Below are 17,570 nucleotides of genomic sequence, written 5' to 3' on the forward strand. Positions count from 1 at the left end.
CCCATCCAAACCACAAGAAAATCCCAAATGTTCTCTTTCACCAGCCAAGGACAATGAGTAGATGTTTTCTGTGCTCTGCACACAGACAATGCAGGTTACCAATGCAAAGCATTAACTAGAAAAGAAAATTTTAGATCAGAAGATGAAAACAGCTGAAGGGCTACAACTTCTCAGAAGTGTGAGAAGCCTGCCCACTGCTCCAAAAATAGGTGGGCACAGGGGGTTTACTGTCAAGAGTTTTAGGAGAAGAGAACCAGCTTGAGAGGCCAACGGTCCATCCATGAGGACAATCCCAAACCCACTGCAGCCTCTGGGCTGGACTTGCCACGTTCTTGAAGTCAACTCTGCACTTTGCTACTCCAAACACAAGAGTCTAGAGCTTAAAAATAATTTATTACTTTTTGTTTTAAGTAACAGCCATTTTCTGTACGCTGTAGAAGTATTGATTTTATCTCTCTTTAAACGTTTATATAAATTGTCTACAAAATCCAAGAGTGTTTCTCCATAATTTTTACCTATCTGCTCCATAATTTACAAAACCAAGGGTTGCTCATAATTGTTGCAAGAAAAACAAGAAATGCCAGAAACAGGCCTTTAGCAAGACACTGGGAATATGGTTCTCCTGAAAAAAAAATCAAAAAAAAAGTAAGCAATGTGAAAGCTAAATTTTAGTTTATAAACAACCAAAAGATACAGATAGAAGTGTATGCAAAAGCATTCTTTCAGACAACTCCCCACATCTAATTATGATTCAAAGAAATAAGGCCTTCCATGTTTTGTGGCATCCCACATTGTTTATCATTTTACCTGTGTAAAAGCGTGTCAGTGGATAAAGGAGTTGTGGCCAGCACACCTCATTTTGACTGCAGTCAAACTCTGCATAAATCTTCTGATACCTGGAAAAAAGGAACTTTTTGGTCAATGCAATTCATGTTACATCTGCTGAATAAAATGGGAGGTTAGCAATGTTTGTACCAAAACTACCTGGTCACTGGAGGGGGTGGCTGGGCTGGGACTTCAATGAACTGAACAGAAGCTGTGATGGGAAGGAAGCTGAGGGTGTTTCTGCAGCCGAGCCCACACTGGAACTGCCACAGGACTGTTGAGTAACTGTAACAAAAAGCATAACTATTGCCTGAGGGATGGAAATGGAAGTTTAGACCCTAAACACAAGCAGGAAAGGACAAAGCACACAGTACTTATGGGGAGGTTGATAATCCCTGGATTTTCCACATCATACAAGGGGAGAACTTGCACAGTCTGGAAATGAGGTAAAACAGAACAGAATCCCACTGATTTGATAGGGATTGACTTGGTGGAGGGGGGGAAGTGTTTGCAGAGTGAAAATTCCCTGTTTCAGGAAAGAAAAAAGCATTTAGCTCAGCTCTTAAGAGCTCTGCAATGGGGCAAACCAGAACACAGGACAATCTGGCTGCTTCCACCACATGACTCCTGATGGGATGCCCTGTGTATGCCTGCTGCTGGCAGCATCGTGTCTTTTATTTAATATTTCAGTGAAGTATAAGGATTATCTGCTTTTAATAATTAATTTTTTCTTTAATTTTCATTTCAGAGGGAGAAAGGCTAACCTGGTTGTGATCAAAGGAATTTGAGTTGCAAAGTGAAAGGCGTGTAAAAAACCAGCAACAAAACCCACCCTTTTTGTCTGTAAAATTAATTTGGGATCTGTTAGGTAAGCAAGGCTCAAAATGAAGCATTTATTTGTCAGATAGCCAGAGACACAACTCACTTTACCTGATCTGCACAGCAAGAATTTCCTGCAGGGGAATCCCTTCCACTGCTCCCACCTTAGCAAAGATGATGTGAATATTCAGGTTTGCAGGAATATCTGGACAAAAGCCTTTCAAGCCTCCAGTGCTCACATTAGAACTAAAGGGATCAAGACCTATAAAGGAGAACAGAGGGATTTAAATGTAAATATTATGGAAAACATTATATATTCCATAATTAGATTATTCTCATAGCCCAGTGAAATGCTGGTAACTGTCACACAGGAGCACATTAAAAATGTTTCTCTCTATAAAAAAAACACCTAAAGCAGTAATTTATCAATGGATAAATACCAAGTCATATGAGTACAGGCTGGCAGTAAAATATGCCAGTATCCACAGACATACTGAATTATGTGCCTGTGTGTACACATAGATGGATGGATGGATGCAGACACACATATCACTAGCTTTACGTACTTGAAATTACAATTTGGATTTATTTTGACATGCTTTATTTACTGTATGGGCATATTTAGACTACAAAGAACAACACAAGCCTCACTTACGTATAATTTCCACCCAGTCACTTAGATCAGTGTAACTGGAATTGTCTCTCTTTCCAATGTGAGTGGCTTGTATTAATGCATTCAATTTCTCAGTCACGTTTCCTCTGCAAAGAAAGAATGTAACACCACACAGAATGTAAATCTGTACCGTCTCACCACTCTGGGTTGCAGTATTACAGTATCCTAAGGTCAGTTTCATCTGAAAGATGTTATCGCACAACAAAAATAAACTTCAACTATTGAAGGGAAGAAATGGAAAAATACTGCAGCCAACACAGTCCTCATTTGAGTAAAGAGTGAAACCATTATTATGATTTCCCATCAAAACCAGAAGTGAGACTATTAACCACAGAAAGCTGAAACACACCCATGAATAATTAAAAAGAATGTACCAGTGCTGATGGGAGGCACTTGTAGACAGTCACATAACAATCAAGAGGAATGAAACAGGGATAAACAATCAGCTTGTGAGGCTCACCTTAAGGAGCTGCAATCTTCATTAATATCAACTTCCAGAATGCACCCAGAGTATGAGTCTACTCCAAACAGAACTGGTCTGTCAGCTGCTGATGCACATAAACCTCTGCCAGCTGTGAAATGAAAACATCTCACTTGAGCTTTCCTATTATCCACCTTTGGATCTCCAGCTTTCAATTTTGTGCAAAACATCAGACATCAGAATGCAAAGTCAGCATGGTAGAGTTCAAAACCAGATACAAATCATTCAATTTTCCAAGAAAGCATTAAAGGTTTTCTCACTGACCTTTAAGGTTGGGAAAGAAAAACAAAATCTGGCAGAGATCTTTAACTAAAATATGTTTTAAAAAATCCAAAAACCAAATAAAGCTCCAAAATTTCAGCATTAACTACAACTGAAGGTGTAACCTCACAAGCCAATACCTGGCTGCCAAATGTTCAGGCTTCCAAGAGGATCAGAAGCATTCAGATTTGCAGCTTTCACTGGTTTTCCAACTTGATACCCTAAACACAGAAGGGTAAATTATCAAGACTGCACAAGAATCTATAAGCATTAGCATTGTTTTAAATGTCATCAATCTTGAAGTAAATGACAAGATATTTCCATTGCAGTGGGAATGGCCTCACTTTAAATAATCAATATCTATGCAACAAAAGTCTAAGAACCATTCACTGCTATTGGCAGTTCAGCAAGGCAGGAAGGTGAAGGCTGGCAACATAAAGGACAAAAGAAATACAAAATGTAATAACTGATAAGAATCTATACAGTACAAATGTTTTTACTTTTAGAGGCAAAATGAAGTATTAATACCTGGATTCTCAAATAGTTCCTCTCCATGAGTACTGTTTAAACTTAGAAATTCAACTGTGAATCTTTGTGTCAGGATTTCTGGTGGAAGAAAAAAGTATGATTTTTAAATAAGTAAATTAGCAAAATGTATGTTCTATGTAGGGCACAAACTTCTAGTTTTCGTTAGTGACAGAAGATTCAGTCAATACAAATTAATGGAAAATAACCCCATAATTTTCTTTCTAGAGTCCGAGGGAATTTATTTTTAAGAGGAATTAGTAAATAAGAGATTCTATCAGAGAATTTCCATGCAGAAGATAAAGAAATAAATCAAAAATTATAAAAGAAATGTCATGATACCTCCATCACATAAGCTTCCAAGGAAGACAGTGACATTGACTTGCTCAATGTTCATGTCTTTCCAAATGAATTTATAATGTTCTGCAAAAGTTACATTTTGACACAGAACCTCAGCAGCAAGAAGATCTTCTGGCAGAAGGAAAAAAGAGAAAAGGTCATAATGAAAAGCATTCCAATTAGAAAGCTCTGCTGCTGCAGCTGAGAAAGAATACATTAAAACCTTGGCAAAATTCTGAAAATTACCACATTCACCTTTTTGAGAATTTATTTTACTGTTTCAGTGTGCAATGGTGCAATCCCCCATGTGTGCAAGGTAAGGAACCTGATTTCCAGACCAGCTGTGATGGACTGGAGTAAATGAAATACTTCCTGCTTTGCAGGAAAAAACAGTTTACTTTTTCAGTCTTAGATAACATACAAAATTCCTCCTAAGAATTGCAGCAGGTAAACATTTTAGACATCAAAATAATCTATTTCATATACCATCCAGATTAAGTAAGAAACATTAATTAAATGGAAGAGACCTACCACTTTCAGTGATGAATTTGCTCCTGTCAGTGATGGCTCTATAGACAACATTTTGTTGGATGAAGTCTGAGAACAAAAAACAAACAAAGGCCTCTGCTTTCACATCCAAGGTGCAATCCTTGTTGTTATGCAAAGTGAGTAGGAAATTATTTAGAAAATTCATTTTGGTAAAGACAAAGACTGTTTATGTATTTTGAAAGCAGAGCTAATTAACTGTGGGTCTTACAGAGGTAATATAGACTAACAAAATTAGACAGTTGTGGAGCATAAAATAAAATATGTTCATGCTGGTAATCATATTATCTCAAACTCCAAAATGACTCTCCATAAGTACAGGCTTTTGTAATGCAGAGAGTATTCCCACTCACTCTAAAACGCTGATGCTGCACCCTCCTGACAGAAAAGGGCTCTGCAAGTCTGAAAATGAGTCACCAGGAACAGGTAAATGGGACACAAAGGCCCATCCTGCTATTTCTTACCTCCTAAATCCTGGGAAACAGTGGGACACGAGGGCTTATGCTGAACTAAGGCCATCAGATAACACAGATGTTACATTTTGCCACTGTGCCAACAGCCCTGGGGTTTGTTCTGTTCCAGCAGCTCTGAGAAACAATGGAACACATTCCTGCTCGGGTTTCTGCAGCATACCTGCAGTGCCACTGTTTATCCTCACGTCTTGGGGCAGGCCTTCCTTGTAAGACTCCAAATTGGTCAGGCACTTGACATCAAAGTTGTGGAGATAGGCCACAGGAGCATTCCCAACACACTGTCCAGCCATGGATTGCTGCAGGGGGTTCACAGAAATGAGCATTTTCTACCCCTTTGCTTTCCATTTGAAGATTACTTGTCAGTAAAATGCCCCACAATGTGTAGGGCAGCTACAGCCACACATAACACTTTGACAAGCAAGCTATCTGCTGTTATAAGAACACCTCAGCCTCTGGCAAAAGAGAGGTGAACATTTTAAAAGCACAGCTTTGAAAGTAGTTTCAATGTACACCATGAGTTCATCTTCATTTGTGAAAGTAATTATAACCAACAAGTGTCTCCAAACTGCACTACCTTTTGCAAGGGGATGAGGAAGTATAATGTTTACTTTTAATAATGACTTTGTGGTTTTGTTTTGGGTTTTTTGTTTGTTTGGTTGAGGGGTTTTTTTGACAGATACACCCCACCACTTCCCAACATCAAGTTGCTGAAATTGGATGCAAAGCCATAAGGAGAGGGATGCAGGGAGTTCCAAACAAACCAAGGTGAATCAAAAGCTCATAAGGATTACCTGGGGAACAGTAAAATACTCATCTTCTTCTGTTACTATTGGATCTCCTTCTCTGTAACCAGTGAAAGGTTTCCCAGGAGAAGTTTGTAGAGGGATCTTAAATGAAGGAACTTTGGGTGTAGAACTGCAAACAAGTTTACAAATAAACTCTTTACCTCACACAAATAAGTACAGGTTTGCTTTCAAGTCCCCTGTTCTTATATACTACCAATGACATTTCTCCACTTCCTTTTAAGGTTTACACCCTAAAACGCCAATTTCAAAGTAACTTTCATTATAAAGACATATAAAGGTTATATTTTTGGTTGCATAATGAGTGTGATGAGAAAATAAATTTTCTTAAGACTTACATGGAGCCATGATAAAAATAGCCAAGAAATGGTGTGTTGTCAAGAGAAGACTGTACACAGAGGAAGGGAAACCACTCAGGGGTGTATTCCATTGGCTGGGAAGAGCACAGCTGATCATAAGGTGGGTTTACATCCCCACCAAACACTCCAGGGAAACATGATCCACTGAATAACTGCTGAAAGTCTGGTGTACACTCCTGAAAGGGAAAACAATGGTCACTCTTTAGCAAGGTAATTGCAACACTTATGGCAATATAAAGCCAAACCTACAGGAAAATCAAGCAACTTTGTAGAGAGAACATATTTACCTTCAGAAATACAGGAATATCCAAACACCCCCTGGACCATCTAGTCTGAGGCATTCAGTACCTCTCTCCCCCCTCAGACAAGAGAGTCTAGAAACTTTGAAAACACTTAATCAAAGTTTAACAAGAAATAAGTACCAGATCACAGCAACAACGAACATCACAAGCTCCAACTGTTAAGTTGCAAGGACAGGAGCCCAAGGGCTTAAATGCCTGGTTTGGGATGATAGTTGCATTTTCTGTAACAGAAATAGGAGAGAAAATCAGATTAAGTGGACTGAAATCCAAATAAAAAGACACACACACTGCAGTTTAACCTGTGTAGAAACCTTTTTTTTTAGTTCCATTGATTGCTCAGTATCTCTTCTTGCTGCCCAAATCCCGATTTTTCCATAAAGAGAGGAAAAGAGCAGCCAAAATGCCATTTCTTCTTTGGCACTTACCTGACACATTTCCTGCAAAGGAAGAGTTGGCAAATATTTCAGCTTGAATGAGGAGCTGTGCCAGCATCACTGAGCCACGGCAGGCTAAAACCTGGAGTGTTTCCACCATGCACAGAGGAGAGGGGCAGCACTCGGTGGCATTGGGCAAGCACAGCTCCAGACTTCTGCTGAGGCTTACAGTCACCTTGGAAATGTTCTGGAAAACACAAAATAAAGTCTGACAGCTCTGACAGCTTGTATGAAATTGCTCTTGTCCATACTATTCATCAGTTTCTGAGAGAGAAGCTGGAATGAAGTGGAATAAGAGAAGAATCAGTATTTTACATACCACACCAGGAGTTACATCCAAATTCCAGTCTCCAGCTCTTTGACTTCCACTGCAATTTGCAAGTTGCAATTTTCCTATAACAAAAAAGAAAAATTAAAGGTCATTTAGAAAGGACTGGGAAACGAGAAGTGCTTTTAAACTCCTCTTGTGCCTTCAGGTACACCCTCAGGCCCAGCTCACACAGAAACAACTGAGAACTAAGAGGTTAATTACAGGAATGTCTGAAATTCTTGTTTCTGTAACTATTAAGACAGTAAATGACATGCATTATCATTTCTCTAGTAATTGTTGTGTCAAAAAATATTAACAATTCAAACATATTTATTTTCATGGGGAAAGGGGATTGAAGTGTTCTTACCTGTCTCTGCATCTCCAGGACTTAAAATTATAGAAAAATTAACTCCTGAAGAATTACCAAGAAAAAATGAATTGACTCTGGGCCCTGACATATGAATAAACGAAGGCTGAAAGACTAAAAAAAAAAAAAAGAGAAAGAAATAAGTTGACTGAAAGAGGTAACATCTGTAAAACATATAGAACTTGTGCTTGGGCTATATTCTTACACTCTTAGGCTTTAAATTGTTACAAATAGAAGAAAAATATCATGTAATGCCTAGTACAGGGATGTACTTCCATTCTTGCCAAGCCCTGGAGGAGTGGGTGTAGCTTTCTATGCCACAAGTTCACATGTGTGAAGATGCCCAGTAAGCAGGCATTAAAATGACATTACAGCATTTACAGCCCACGCAGATACTGCACAGCTCAGACAACACCATATTTAGTATTTCTTGCTGACTTCAGCTTACACTTTTTAATTTCTTGGGGCCATGAATTGTGCCAGGAATGTCCTGCGATTCCGGAGCTGCAGGCTCATGCATTCTGCATGAGCCGCAGTGCCAAGTTTAGGGTTCGGAGTGGGGGGTTTCACTGAATTTTTCTTTCTAGACTTTGCCAATGCTGAAAGGTCCGACATAAACTGCTCCACCTGCCCCCTCTGTGCTGAGCAGCGGCAGAAACTCCATGGTGGGCACGTTCGGGTTAGGAAGGGGCGCCCAAGACCGCGCTCCGGAGGGGAACCCTCAGCTCCTGCACCGCCTCCCTCACGCCCTCCCGGGCAGATCCCGCCGCAGGCCGACCGCCGTCCCCATACCCCGCCGGTCCCTCGCCCCCCAGAGGCCGCCATTCACTGCGGCCGCTCACGCCCTGACCCACCGGTGTCCCCGGCCGGCTGCCCGGGGCAGGGAGCCGCCCGCAGCAGCAGCAGCAGCAGAGCCCCGAAGCCGGCAGCCCTCATAGCGCTACGGCGGCCGCCCGGCCGCCATCTTGCAGCGCCAGCGCGGCGCCATGGCAACGCGGAGGGCGGGAACGGGGCCGCCTCAGGGGAAAGGGCGGGAACGGGGCCGCCTCAGGGGAAAGGGCGGGAACGGGGCCGCCTCAGGGGGACGCGGGCCGGGGAGCGATGGCGGCGGTGGGGCCGGTTACAAACTAACAGAGCTAGCAACGCTAACAAGCAAGCTCTAAGTGCGTAAGGAAAAAAAAAAAAAAAAAAAAGAAAATAATAAAGTTTAGGGGTCTCAGACCCGGGGCATGGTTTGGGAAGATTGATTATGAGCACGAAAGAATGTAGAATTTATGGACCACTAGGACATCTTCCCAGTTAAGGAAGAAACTAATAGAACCAGCTCAAAAATTGTGCTGAAATCAGATCCAAGCAGCTAAAAGGTAATTCTGGTAGGAGACCAGTGACACAAGAAACATCCAAACCCAAAAGAGAGAAACTGAGCACATGGACTAATTAAAATGAGAAGTGAGAGAATCATTAACCAAGAGGCAGTAGAGTACTAATTAAGAAGAGAAGTATGTAACTCGTAGGAAATAAGTACGAATCCATTTGTTTACTAATATGACTCAAACAACAAAACTCCAGGAAAATCATGTAGCTCTCCCTTAAATATCAAAGCAATAACTGACCATGTTTGAAAAAGAGACAGTCTTTATTACAAAAGTTTTATACAACGTAAATTATAAATACAGCCTTCACACAAAATGGCTTTTGTCAATGAAAAAAAGCTCGCCTTGTTAAGTTGGCAAGCCCAGAAAAAACTGACACTGCAGCTGTTACAGTGACAAAACCTGAAGTGAATATCAAGACCTGACAAATTCCTGTAAACACATTGGGAAGGAAAAAATAACTCGTTTTCTATGTGGAAAAAAATTCCTCTCTATTCCTTTCAAGAGAAAGGTTAAACTACCAATTTATATGGTTCTCTTTAGAAGGAGATACTGTTTGTTTCTTTAAATGAAAGTGACATTCAGAAGTACACAGCAGACCTTCCTGCCATAAAAGACACCAATTCAAAAGTCTTTGTTCTTGTCACATGTCAGATGGAAACCCACATACTAAAAATAAGAATTGTGCCTGTTATCAGATTACAACTACATTTCTTGTTTTCCAGTTTCAAAATAAAACCTTGAAGACTAACCAGTTAGTCTGCATTTATTGATGCTATTTTAAACTAAGGGAGGCCTTTTCATTCACAAATGAAGAAATAATAAATTGAGAAAGAAATACCACAAGGACAGTACAGTCACAGGAATATGAATACATGTGAGTGCACATGCAGGGCAGTTAGCACCTTTTTTTTCTTTCCAAGTGGCTCACAAACCATCTTGAAAATGATGGCTCATATTGCTAGTAAGAAGCTGAAGTCCCTGAACAACACAGTGCTGTAATTCTGATCCTACACACTAGAAATGGTCATTCTTAACTTTACACCAACATACAGAAAGAATCGAAGCTTTCTTGACTTTGAAAATAACTCAGAGGTGTGAAACTTTGCAGTGGGCAGAATACCCTCAAATTCACAGGCTGTGTCTCTTTACCAGGATGCAACTTCTGGTTCCTCTTACAGCAAAGAATTAGTATTTAAAACAGCACAGATTACATGGTAATACAGTGATTTGTTACTTAACAGGCTGCATAGAAAACATAAATTTTAAATATTTATCCCCTAAGAAACAAGTAATAGCACTGCATACAGTTCTCTTTCATATCCAATAAAAAGTGCCATCAGTTTCTCAAGTAGGCTCCATTTCATGGAATTCTGGAGGAGGTAATGATGTATTTACATAATGTTGCTATGCAGCTACCTTTAATTTCTTCTTCTTCGCTTTCATGACAGGTGGCAATGATATTTTGAAAGCAGTTCTGGAAAAAAATATGGAAAAGCAACTGTCAGATACACTGAACATATTCCCACACCCACCCTTGAAATACAAAGAGTAAACACTTACTCGCAGGTACTGCAGATAGGACTGAAGTTGCAGAATACTGAAAAATCAAAGAATTAGCTTTCACTAAAACAGGTCATTGGAATGTAAGAAATCAGGCTGTTAAATATTTATAAGCTTACTTGACAAGCACACGGAGCAGACGTAGCCAATTTCAATGAGGTTGCGATGACAGAAGCAGGCAGCTCTGTAGTCAACATGAACAGGAGGTGGAAGGACGAGCTGGGATCTCTGCTCTTGATCAGGGAGAAAAACCCACTGCATGGATAGAGAAAAGTATTTTGTCAATTGGGTTGCTATTCCTGTATTATCGGGAATTGTGAAGTGAATATTTCATATCTGACACATGAAAAACACTGAAGTGTTTATTAAGTGACTTACCAACAAATACTGCAGAAGGGATGGCATGTGGGGCACTTTCAAATATATGCCACCCGTGATATCACAGGCCTGCAAAGCAGAGACCATGATCAGATTGTTGTTTGATGACATTAACAGGGCATTCAGAATATCCATGTACTGCACAAGGCCTGCATGGCAGAACTGTCAGATCCACTGAATGTATTTCTACACCCACTCTTGATTAAAGGAAAGAGCTGAAGAATGTGTTGAACTAACATCAAGTTTTTATGAGTTAATATAAATGGCAAATAAGAACAGCAAGTCTGTACCTGTTGTAGAAGACCTGAATCAGAGTCCAAGACACAGGCATCAATCAAAATACTCTACAAGAGACGGCATGCACAAAAAAGAAATTTAGCCAAAACCCACACAGCTCTGTCAGTGTTTCTGTCATGACTTGTTTCCATGATAAATGCACTATAAATTATGTAATCATAAGAGAAATTAACATTTGTGTTATCTTTACACAGAAATAAAAGACAATGTAAATGGAAAAAAAGGCCAGCTTCACCTGTTTCTGTGCTGCGAAGATCACATTCATGAAATTCATGTATTGCAATGCGCTGTCTTCTGCAGCTTTTATGACCTAAATACAAACTCAGACTTGTTAGCCTACATATATCACTGGATTTCAAGACTAAAAGAAAACTGTGACAGCAAAAGTTCTTACCAGAATCCTTGATTTAATTTCTTGATTTGCTAAGGATTAAAAAGAAAGAGAAATGCATCAGCACCTTGTTTAATCAGCACCCCTTTAATTCTGTAGCATATGACACCTCAGAATATACTGGATGTTAGATCTAACATGTCAGATAAAATATCTATATGAAACTATTTCCAGTCCCAGTGGCAATTATTTATGGACTAATTCCTCTCAACCTCCAGTTATTCCACAGAAATTCCAGTTACAGTTTATTTCCACACAACAGAAAATCTCCCTAAGGACGTGGACCATTGATCAAGTCCCTCAACATTTTTAATTCAGGCAACTTCAAATGATCAAAATAAATCTCTACCTGTTAGTGTAAATTTTGGAAATGGGGGTGTGTTCAAACATGTATATTTGTTTGTGTGTGCATGTGTATTTATACCTGTTATTCAGGTTAAAATGTTTACTCAGTGTTGAAAACAGGAAAAGAGGTGATACCTTTTAGGTCTTTGCCCATCTTGTTGATGTCTACATTAGCTGCAATTAAGGAATCTACATTCCCTTTTTAGAAATAATTCCATGATCCATACCATACATTCACGACCTTGGCCAATACACATTTTGACAAGCACAAGCCACAGCCATCAGGCAAATGTTTCAGTTTTAAGTATTATAACAAAACAAGAATAATGAAAGTTAGTATTATAAGAAACAATCTTGAGAACACATAAAGGCTTTGAAGATTCTGTAATCAAAAGGATACAACAAAGTGCTTTAGCAAGTGATCCTGCTAACAAGGTTTCTGTTTGCTGGCCCTTCATGTCAGCTGCAACACAAGAAAAAGTGTAAAAGTGACTTTTATATATAAAAACAGCTACCGAACCTAACAATACAAAATACTACACATTTTTATCTTTGGCAAATAATACCAATGCAGAGGGTTGAAATGTCAAACATAATAAACTCATCTACTTTAAGCATATTAAAATTCATATGGTGAAAACAGAGGACATTTCTGCAACTCATTGACAATACAAGTGTGTTTTCCAATTCTGCATATTAAGCGTAGAATTTTCTTCTCCTTACTCTTTGTCATGAGGTCTTTAATCTCTTCTGCAATTGCATCATTTATTGCTGTTAATAATTCATATTTTCCATCCTTGCTGCCAGAGCAGTTAGATTCCATGGAAGGGCCTCCCTCCCCAAAGGGATCTGCAGCAGCCCAACGCTTCCCAGGGTACAGGAAACGGCTGAAACCGAGGGAAAACAAAGCATTCATGTAAGAAAAAATGCTATAAATGAATCAGCTGCAAATAACAATACTCTGACGTTTAATTTAAAATCCTTTTAATGCTTGAGGCATTAATGAGGCTGTGTAAGGTCGGTGACCTTAAACTGGAGTAAAACCCACATTCAGCTCCCTCCTTTTGAGACATCTATTAAGAGATCTTGCAAAGTTCTTTGGCTGCACTTGGGGGTAGATCCTGAGATTCACAAACATCTGGGGGTAAAAATATCCCCTAAACAGGGAACGTCTGCCATTTGCATTGCTCTACTCCACATATATCTACCATTCTCACTCTGAGCATTTTTAAGTCTATTTAAATCTCCCTTCTGTCTTCTTTTTGGTGCATTGTAACTCATTATGGTTCTTTCCTATATAGTTTCAGCTAATTTTTTTAATACAATATATTATACACTTTTAACTTGGATTCTCGCCATCAAGCAAGAAAATCAGGAGACAGATACAGGAAACTGGAAACGTTCACACTGTTCAGAAGCAGCTCTACCTTTCCTGAGTGTGACTTGCTATTACAGCGAGTTTGTTGGTGCGATTCATGAGCAGGTGGGAGTTCCCCAGCACCATCACTGCATCGATGCATTTCGACAGGGTGAACTGCTGGAAAAAAGAACAGAGCAGATGTAGCACAGTAACATTTACAGAGAAGCAATTCAGAAGTAATCTCTGAAATGACTGCAGTTTAAAAACCTACATTTGAAGATGCAGAAAGAGCTTTTGCTGTTAAAAAAGCTCTAATGAATACTGCATAGCTATTTCAAAAGGTATTACGATACCCATTATACCTGCTTTAGCAGACAATATTAGCACAGTTCAGAAGTAAAAAAAAAAATGATAACATTTCCCCCAGAAATGGTCAGCAGTAGTGCCAGCGCCCACAGACCGTACCTCAGCCTCTCCTAGGGCCCTCTTCCCCCACCAGATGGGGTTGGTGTCGAGGACGATGATCAGCAGGCTCAGCTCATCATCTGCAAAGGGAGCGCACAGCGGCGTCACTGCGGGGCCCGAGCAGAGCGGTGAAGCCCCGGGGCCCCGCCCTCGCCCTTCCCTTCCCCCGGAGCAGCCCGAGCCCCGCCGCGGCACCCCCAGACCCGTCCGCAGCCCCCGCCGGGCCGCCCCGGCCGCGCTCACCCGCGCTCATCGCTCCGGCCGGGCTGCAGCGGCTGCGGCGCCCGCGGATGACGCCCGGGCCGGCGCTCCGCATCCGGACACGCCCCGGCCGGGCCTCCCCACGCCCCGGCGCGGCGGGCGGAGCGCGGCGGAGATGAGCACGGACGGTAACGGGGGCGGCGATGGGCACGGACGGTAACGGGGGCGCGGGGCAGCCCCGGGAGCCGCCGGGCCGGGTTGGGCAGGGCCTGACGCTCCCCGTTGCCTTTCAGACTTGATCGAGACGTTCAGGGCGCAGCTGAGGGACGACCCCGATGTCGCCTCGGCCGTGGCCGCCATCCGAGCGCTGCTGGGGTTCCTCAAGCAGGACCGAGGTGGGCGCGGGTGGCCCGGGCGGGGCGCGGAGCCCCGGCTGTCCCCGGGGCGAGCCCCTGAGCACGCGTGTCTGCCTCCCCTCAGGAGAGACCATCCAGGGCCTGCGGAACAGCCTGCGGGACGCCATCGACACCCTGTCGCGGGTGGACTCCTCGGTGGCCGTGTCCTCCGGCGGGGAGCTCTTCCTGCGCTTCATCAGCCTCACCTCGCTGGAGTACTCGGTAAGGGCCGCCCGGCCGGCCCCGCTGCGGCGCCTGCGGGAGCCCGCGGCCGCTCAGCCCGCGTCCCGCTCTTTGCCAGGACTACTCCAAGTGCAAAGAAATCATGATCGAGCGCGGGGAGATCTTCCTGACCAAAGTGTCTCTGTCGAGGAATAAAATCGCCAAGCTGTGTCACCCGTTCATCAGAGACGGTGCTGTGAGTAGGCCGGGGCAGGGGCGCTGCTGTTGGGTTCTGCTGTTGCAGAACAGGAGGGCGGAGGAGTCTGGTGGGGGCTGCTGCACAACCTCGTTCTGCACAGCAAGCCAGGACAACAGTCAAGGTTTCCCGAGGCTCAGCAGATGTAATATGTGAATTTTTTTTGTCCTGGCAGCGAATACTGACACATGCCTACTCCAGGGTGGTCCTCAGGGTGTTGGAAGCAGCCGTGGAGGCCAAGAAACGATTCAGTGTTTATGTTACTGAGTCACAGCCAGACGAAGCAGGGTGAGTATTCAGTAATTTGGGGTTTATCTTGGTTAACAGGGTAAGTTACAGCTACCATCCAACTCGTCCTGCCCTAAGAAAAGCTGCTAGGCTTGGTTGGGGCATTTTAAATGGCAAGTGTCGCTCATATCTCATTATTCTGGACAAATGAAAAAATACATCTAAAAAATATTGGTAATTAACTTTCCATACTTGACATCCTAATTAGTATTATGTAGGTTTCCCTCAAAGGTTCACAGACTTTTGGTCAATGCCAGGAAACCTACTTTTCCCTTGTGAGATGGGAGACAAGTGCTTTATAATTGTCTCTTTAAGAAGTAGGCTAAAATAATCAGTATTATGCTAACCATAGCAAAGTAAAATATACAGCTAACAATGTCATTTAAAAATGCCAAATAATTCCTTCAGAGCAAATGTTGTGTAAGTGAAGGAGTTAACCCTGCACACTGGGTAATACATGTCACTAACAACACGTAACAATTCCTTCCATTTCTATACAACGATTAATTTTCTGTTCTACCAGCAGGGGAATGGGGGCAGTCACAGGCTTCAGTCTTTCAGACAATATTTTCCTATTATTGTCTTTAAAAAAATAATTGTTAAGGTCCAAATGTTTCTTTAATAGGCAAAAAATGGCAAAAGCCCTGAGGAAACTGAACATTCCCGTGACTGTGATTCTGGATGCTGCAGTTGGGTAAGCCTGATGATAAATTTTGATCTTTTTCATCACAATTTCATTTTGACAGTAAGACAAAATAACTTTACATGTGAGCAGCTTGTTCAAACCCCAGAGATATTACTTAGTTTGTCAAGCCATCCAACAGGCCAAACGAGTTCCAGCTTCAGGTGCACAATTAGAATGTGTCAGCTACAACACAAGCATTTGATTTTGCATGTTGGAATGAAAGAACCAGTCCTAAGAACTTGTACAGATCTGTAAAAAAGAACTGAGGTGCTAAACAAAGAAGCCACTTGTTTTTCCTAATTTCCATAAGTGTGATCATTTTGTGTTTTCTTAAGGTGTTTGCTAAATCACCACTGCTTAGCACAAGCCCAGTACTTGTGAGAAAAGAAACAACTACAACAAATCTGAACATTCCTAGTTAGAGTTCAGCTTCTCCCAGCTTTTACACAGTTGCCAGGGTCAGCTATGGCTGGGGAAGAAAAGGCTGCTTAATATTCCTGCAGGGAAAGGAGATGAAATCTCACTCCAAGGATGTGTAGCAGCATGTGGACTTACAAAAGGTAGCTGGAATTAGTGCAGAAAATGGAAAGATTGTTTGAATTACCCATTTCTGTTTTGTTCAGCAAGTTATTTGTCCTATTACCCAGTAATGCTTGGATTTTTTTCTCCCCTTTTAACAGCTACATTATGGAGAAAGTGGACCTGGTGTTAGTTGGTGCTGAAGGTGTAGTTGAAAGTGGAGGCATTATCAACAAGGTAATGTGAGTTTCTTACATCATTCTGTACACTCTGGACTTTCAAAGTTTGGTTTGTCTGAAGCATTTAAAGCTTTTTGAAAAGCCTCTTCCATGTGGATTTTATCCAGTAAATGTCTGTTAATTGTTGGAAGCTGGGCAATATTTTCAGGCAAGCACTGAGTCTGCAATGTTGTTTTCCATCTGTCCCCACAGATTGGCACCAATCAAATTGCTGTGTGTGCCAAAGCCCAGAATAAGCCATTTTATGTGGTAGCAGAAAGTTTCAAGTTTGTCAGACTCTTCCCTCTCAATCAGCAGGACGTCCCTGACAGGTTTAAGGTGAGAGAAACTCAACTTCCATCTCGTTCACTGATGTGCCTGTGAACAATTGTCTTCTAAGCATCTCTGATTATCTGGATCTCTCTGCTGTGGTATATTCTGGGGTTGCTCCATGGTAGAGGCACCACACAGCCATAATTTGTCTGATACTGGTACTGTGTTCCTAAAGCAGTTCCTTTAGGGGCACAGGAGCAGCTGAGGGCAAGAAACAGTTAAACCAACAAACTCCAGAACTACAAATTGTACTTTTTACACAAGAGAAAAGAGCTGAGGCCAAGGTGGCTCCAGTGTGTGCACCTGACTTCCTTCAGTTTCACCACAAACATCTGCTTGAGGCTGTGGCACTGCTCTTTCCCAAAAGAGGATTTAATTTGCAGTTGTGCAGTAACTCATGGTCTCTGTTTCCTTCCAGTACAAAGCAGACACTCTGAAAACAAGTCAGAACCTAAAAGAGGAGCACCCCTGGATTGACTACACCTCCCCATCTCTGATCACTCTGCTGTTCACAGACCTCGGTGTGCTGACTCCTTCAGCTGTCAGTGATGAACTCATTAAACTCTACCTGTAATCCAGAGACACAGAGGCACAGATGTGTCACCTCCAGGGACTGCCAGGGTTCTGAGAACTTGAAGGATACATGAATATGGCAAGGAAATGCCATTAGAAGGATTAACATAATTATGGACCACTGTTGAAAAAGTTCCCAAAGTTATTACAGCTTCTAAAGGCCACAACTAAATTATTTTAAAGAGGGATGGATTATTTTGATACTTTAAATAAAATCCCTGATGGTGTATCCAGACTCACTCTGGGGTTTG

General features: G+C 41.8%; 3 protein-coding genes across 6 annotated transcripts; 1 reads left to right on the forward strand and 2 right to left on the reverse strand.

Annotated features, from left to right (window-relative positions):
* Window positions 1–374: 374 nt before the first annotated feature.
* TCTN2 (tectonic family member 2) lies at window positions 375–8,502 on the reverse strand. 2 transcript variants are annotated; one of them, XM_058036965.1, is made up of 18 exons: window positions 8,372–8,502; window positions 7,518–7,631; window positions 7,160–7,233; window positions 6,832–7,027; window positions 6,527–6,627; window positions 6,084–6,280; window positions 5,734–5,857; window positions 5,103–5,238; window positions 4,455–4,520; window positions 3,927–4,052; window positions 3,588–3,665; window positions 3,200–3,280; window positions 2,778–2,889; window positions 2,300–2,403; window positions 1,756–1,906; window positions 985–1,110; window positions 808–896; window positions 375–622 (listed from the first exon to the last, which is right to left on the reverse strand). In XM_058036965.1, exons 1-18 carry the CDS (start codon window positions 8,451–8,453, stop codon window positions 516–518), a joined length of 2,064 nt encoding a protein of 687 aa, XP_057892948.1. In that variant the 5' UTR covers window positions 8,454–8,502; the 3' UTR covers window positions 375–515. The 2 variants fall into 2 exon arrangements, with proteins under 2 accessions (XP_057892948.1, XP_057892947.1); XM_058036964.1 differs by having other exon boundaries at window positions 3,927–4,055.
* A 632-nt stretch (window positions 8,503–9,134) lies between these two features.
* On the reverse strand, window positions 9,135–14,005 carry GTF2H3 (general transcription factor IIH subunit 3). 2 transcript variants are annotated; one of them, XM_058036875.1, is made up of 13 exons: window positions 13,933–14,005; window positions 13,690–13,769; window positions 13,292–13,401; window positions 12,588–12,751; window positions 12,265–12,327; window positions 12,000–12,029; window positions 11,523–11,551; window positions 11,364–11,438; window positions 11,122–11,175; window positions 10,832–10,900; window positions 10,573–10,708; window positions 10,454–10,490; window positions 9,135–10,367 (listed from the first exon to the last, which is right to left on the reverse strand). In XM_058036875.1, the coding sequence occupies exons 1-13, from the start codon at window positions 14,003–14,005 to the stop codon at window positions 10,298–10,300; spliced, it is 990 nt and encodes a 329-aa protein (XP_057892858.1). In that variant the 3' UTR covers window positions 9,135–10,297. The 2 variants fall into 2 exon arrangements, with proteins under 2 accessions (XP_057892858.1, XP_057892859.1); XM_058036876.1 differs by having other exon boundaries at window positions 13,292–13,398; window positions 13,933–13,989.
* A 41-nt stretch (window positions 14,006–14,046) lies between these two features.
* On the forward strand, window positions 14,047–17,556 carry EIF2B1 (eukaryotic translation initiation factor 2B subunit alpha). 2 transcript variants are annotated; one of them, XM_058037167.1, is made up of 9 exons: window positions 14,047–14,078; window positions 14,184–14,285; window positions 14,371–14,507; window positions 14,587–14,703; window positions 14,879–14,991; window positions 15,617–15,685; window positions 16,357–16,432; window positions 16,627–16,752; window positions 17,165–17,556. In XM_058037167.1, the coding sequence occupies exons 1-9, from the start codon at window positions 14,066–14,068 to the stop codon at window positions 17,318–17,320; spliced, it is 909 nt and encodes a 302-aa protein (XP_057893150.1). In that variant the 5' UTR covers window positions 14,047–14,065; the 3' UTR covers window positions 17,321–17,556. The 2 variants fall into 2 exon arrangements, with proteins under 2 accessions (XP_057893150.1, XP_057893151.1); XM_058037168.1 differs by having other exon boundaries at window positions 14,049–14,106.
* The last annotated feature ends 14 nt before the right edge of the window (window positions 17,557–17,570 follow it).

The sequence above is a fragment of the Melospiza georgiana genome, chromosome 18 (genome assembly GCF_028018845.1).
Source record: "Melospiza georgiana isolate bMelGeo1 chromosome 18, bMelGeo1.pri, whole genome shotgun sequence".
In the NCBI taxonomy this organism is placed as follows: Eukaryota; Metazoa; Chordata; class Aves; order Passeriformes; family Passerellidae; genus Melospiza; species Melospiza georgiana.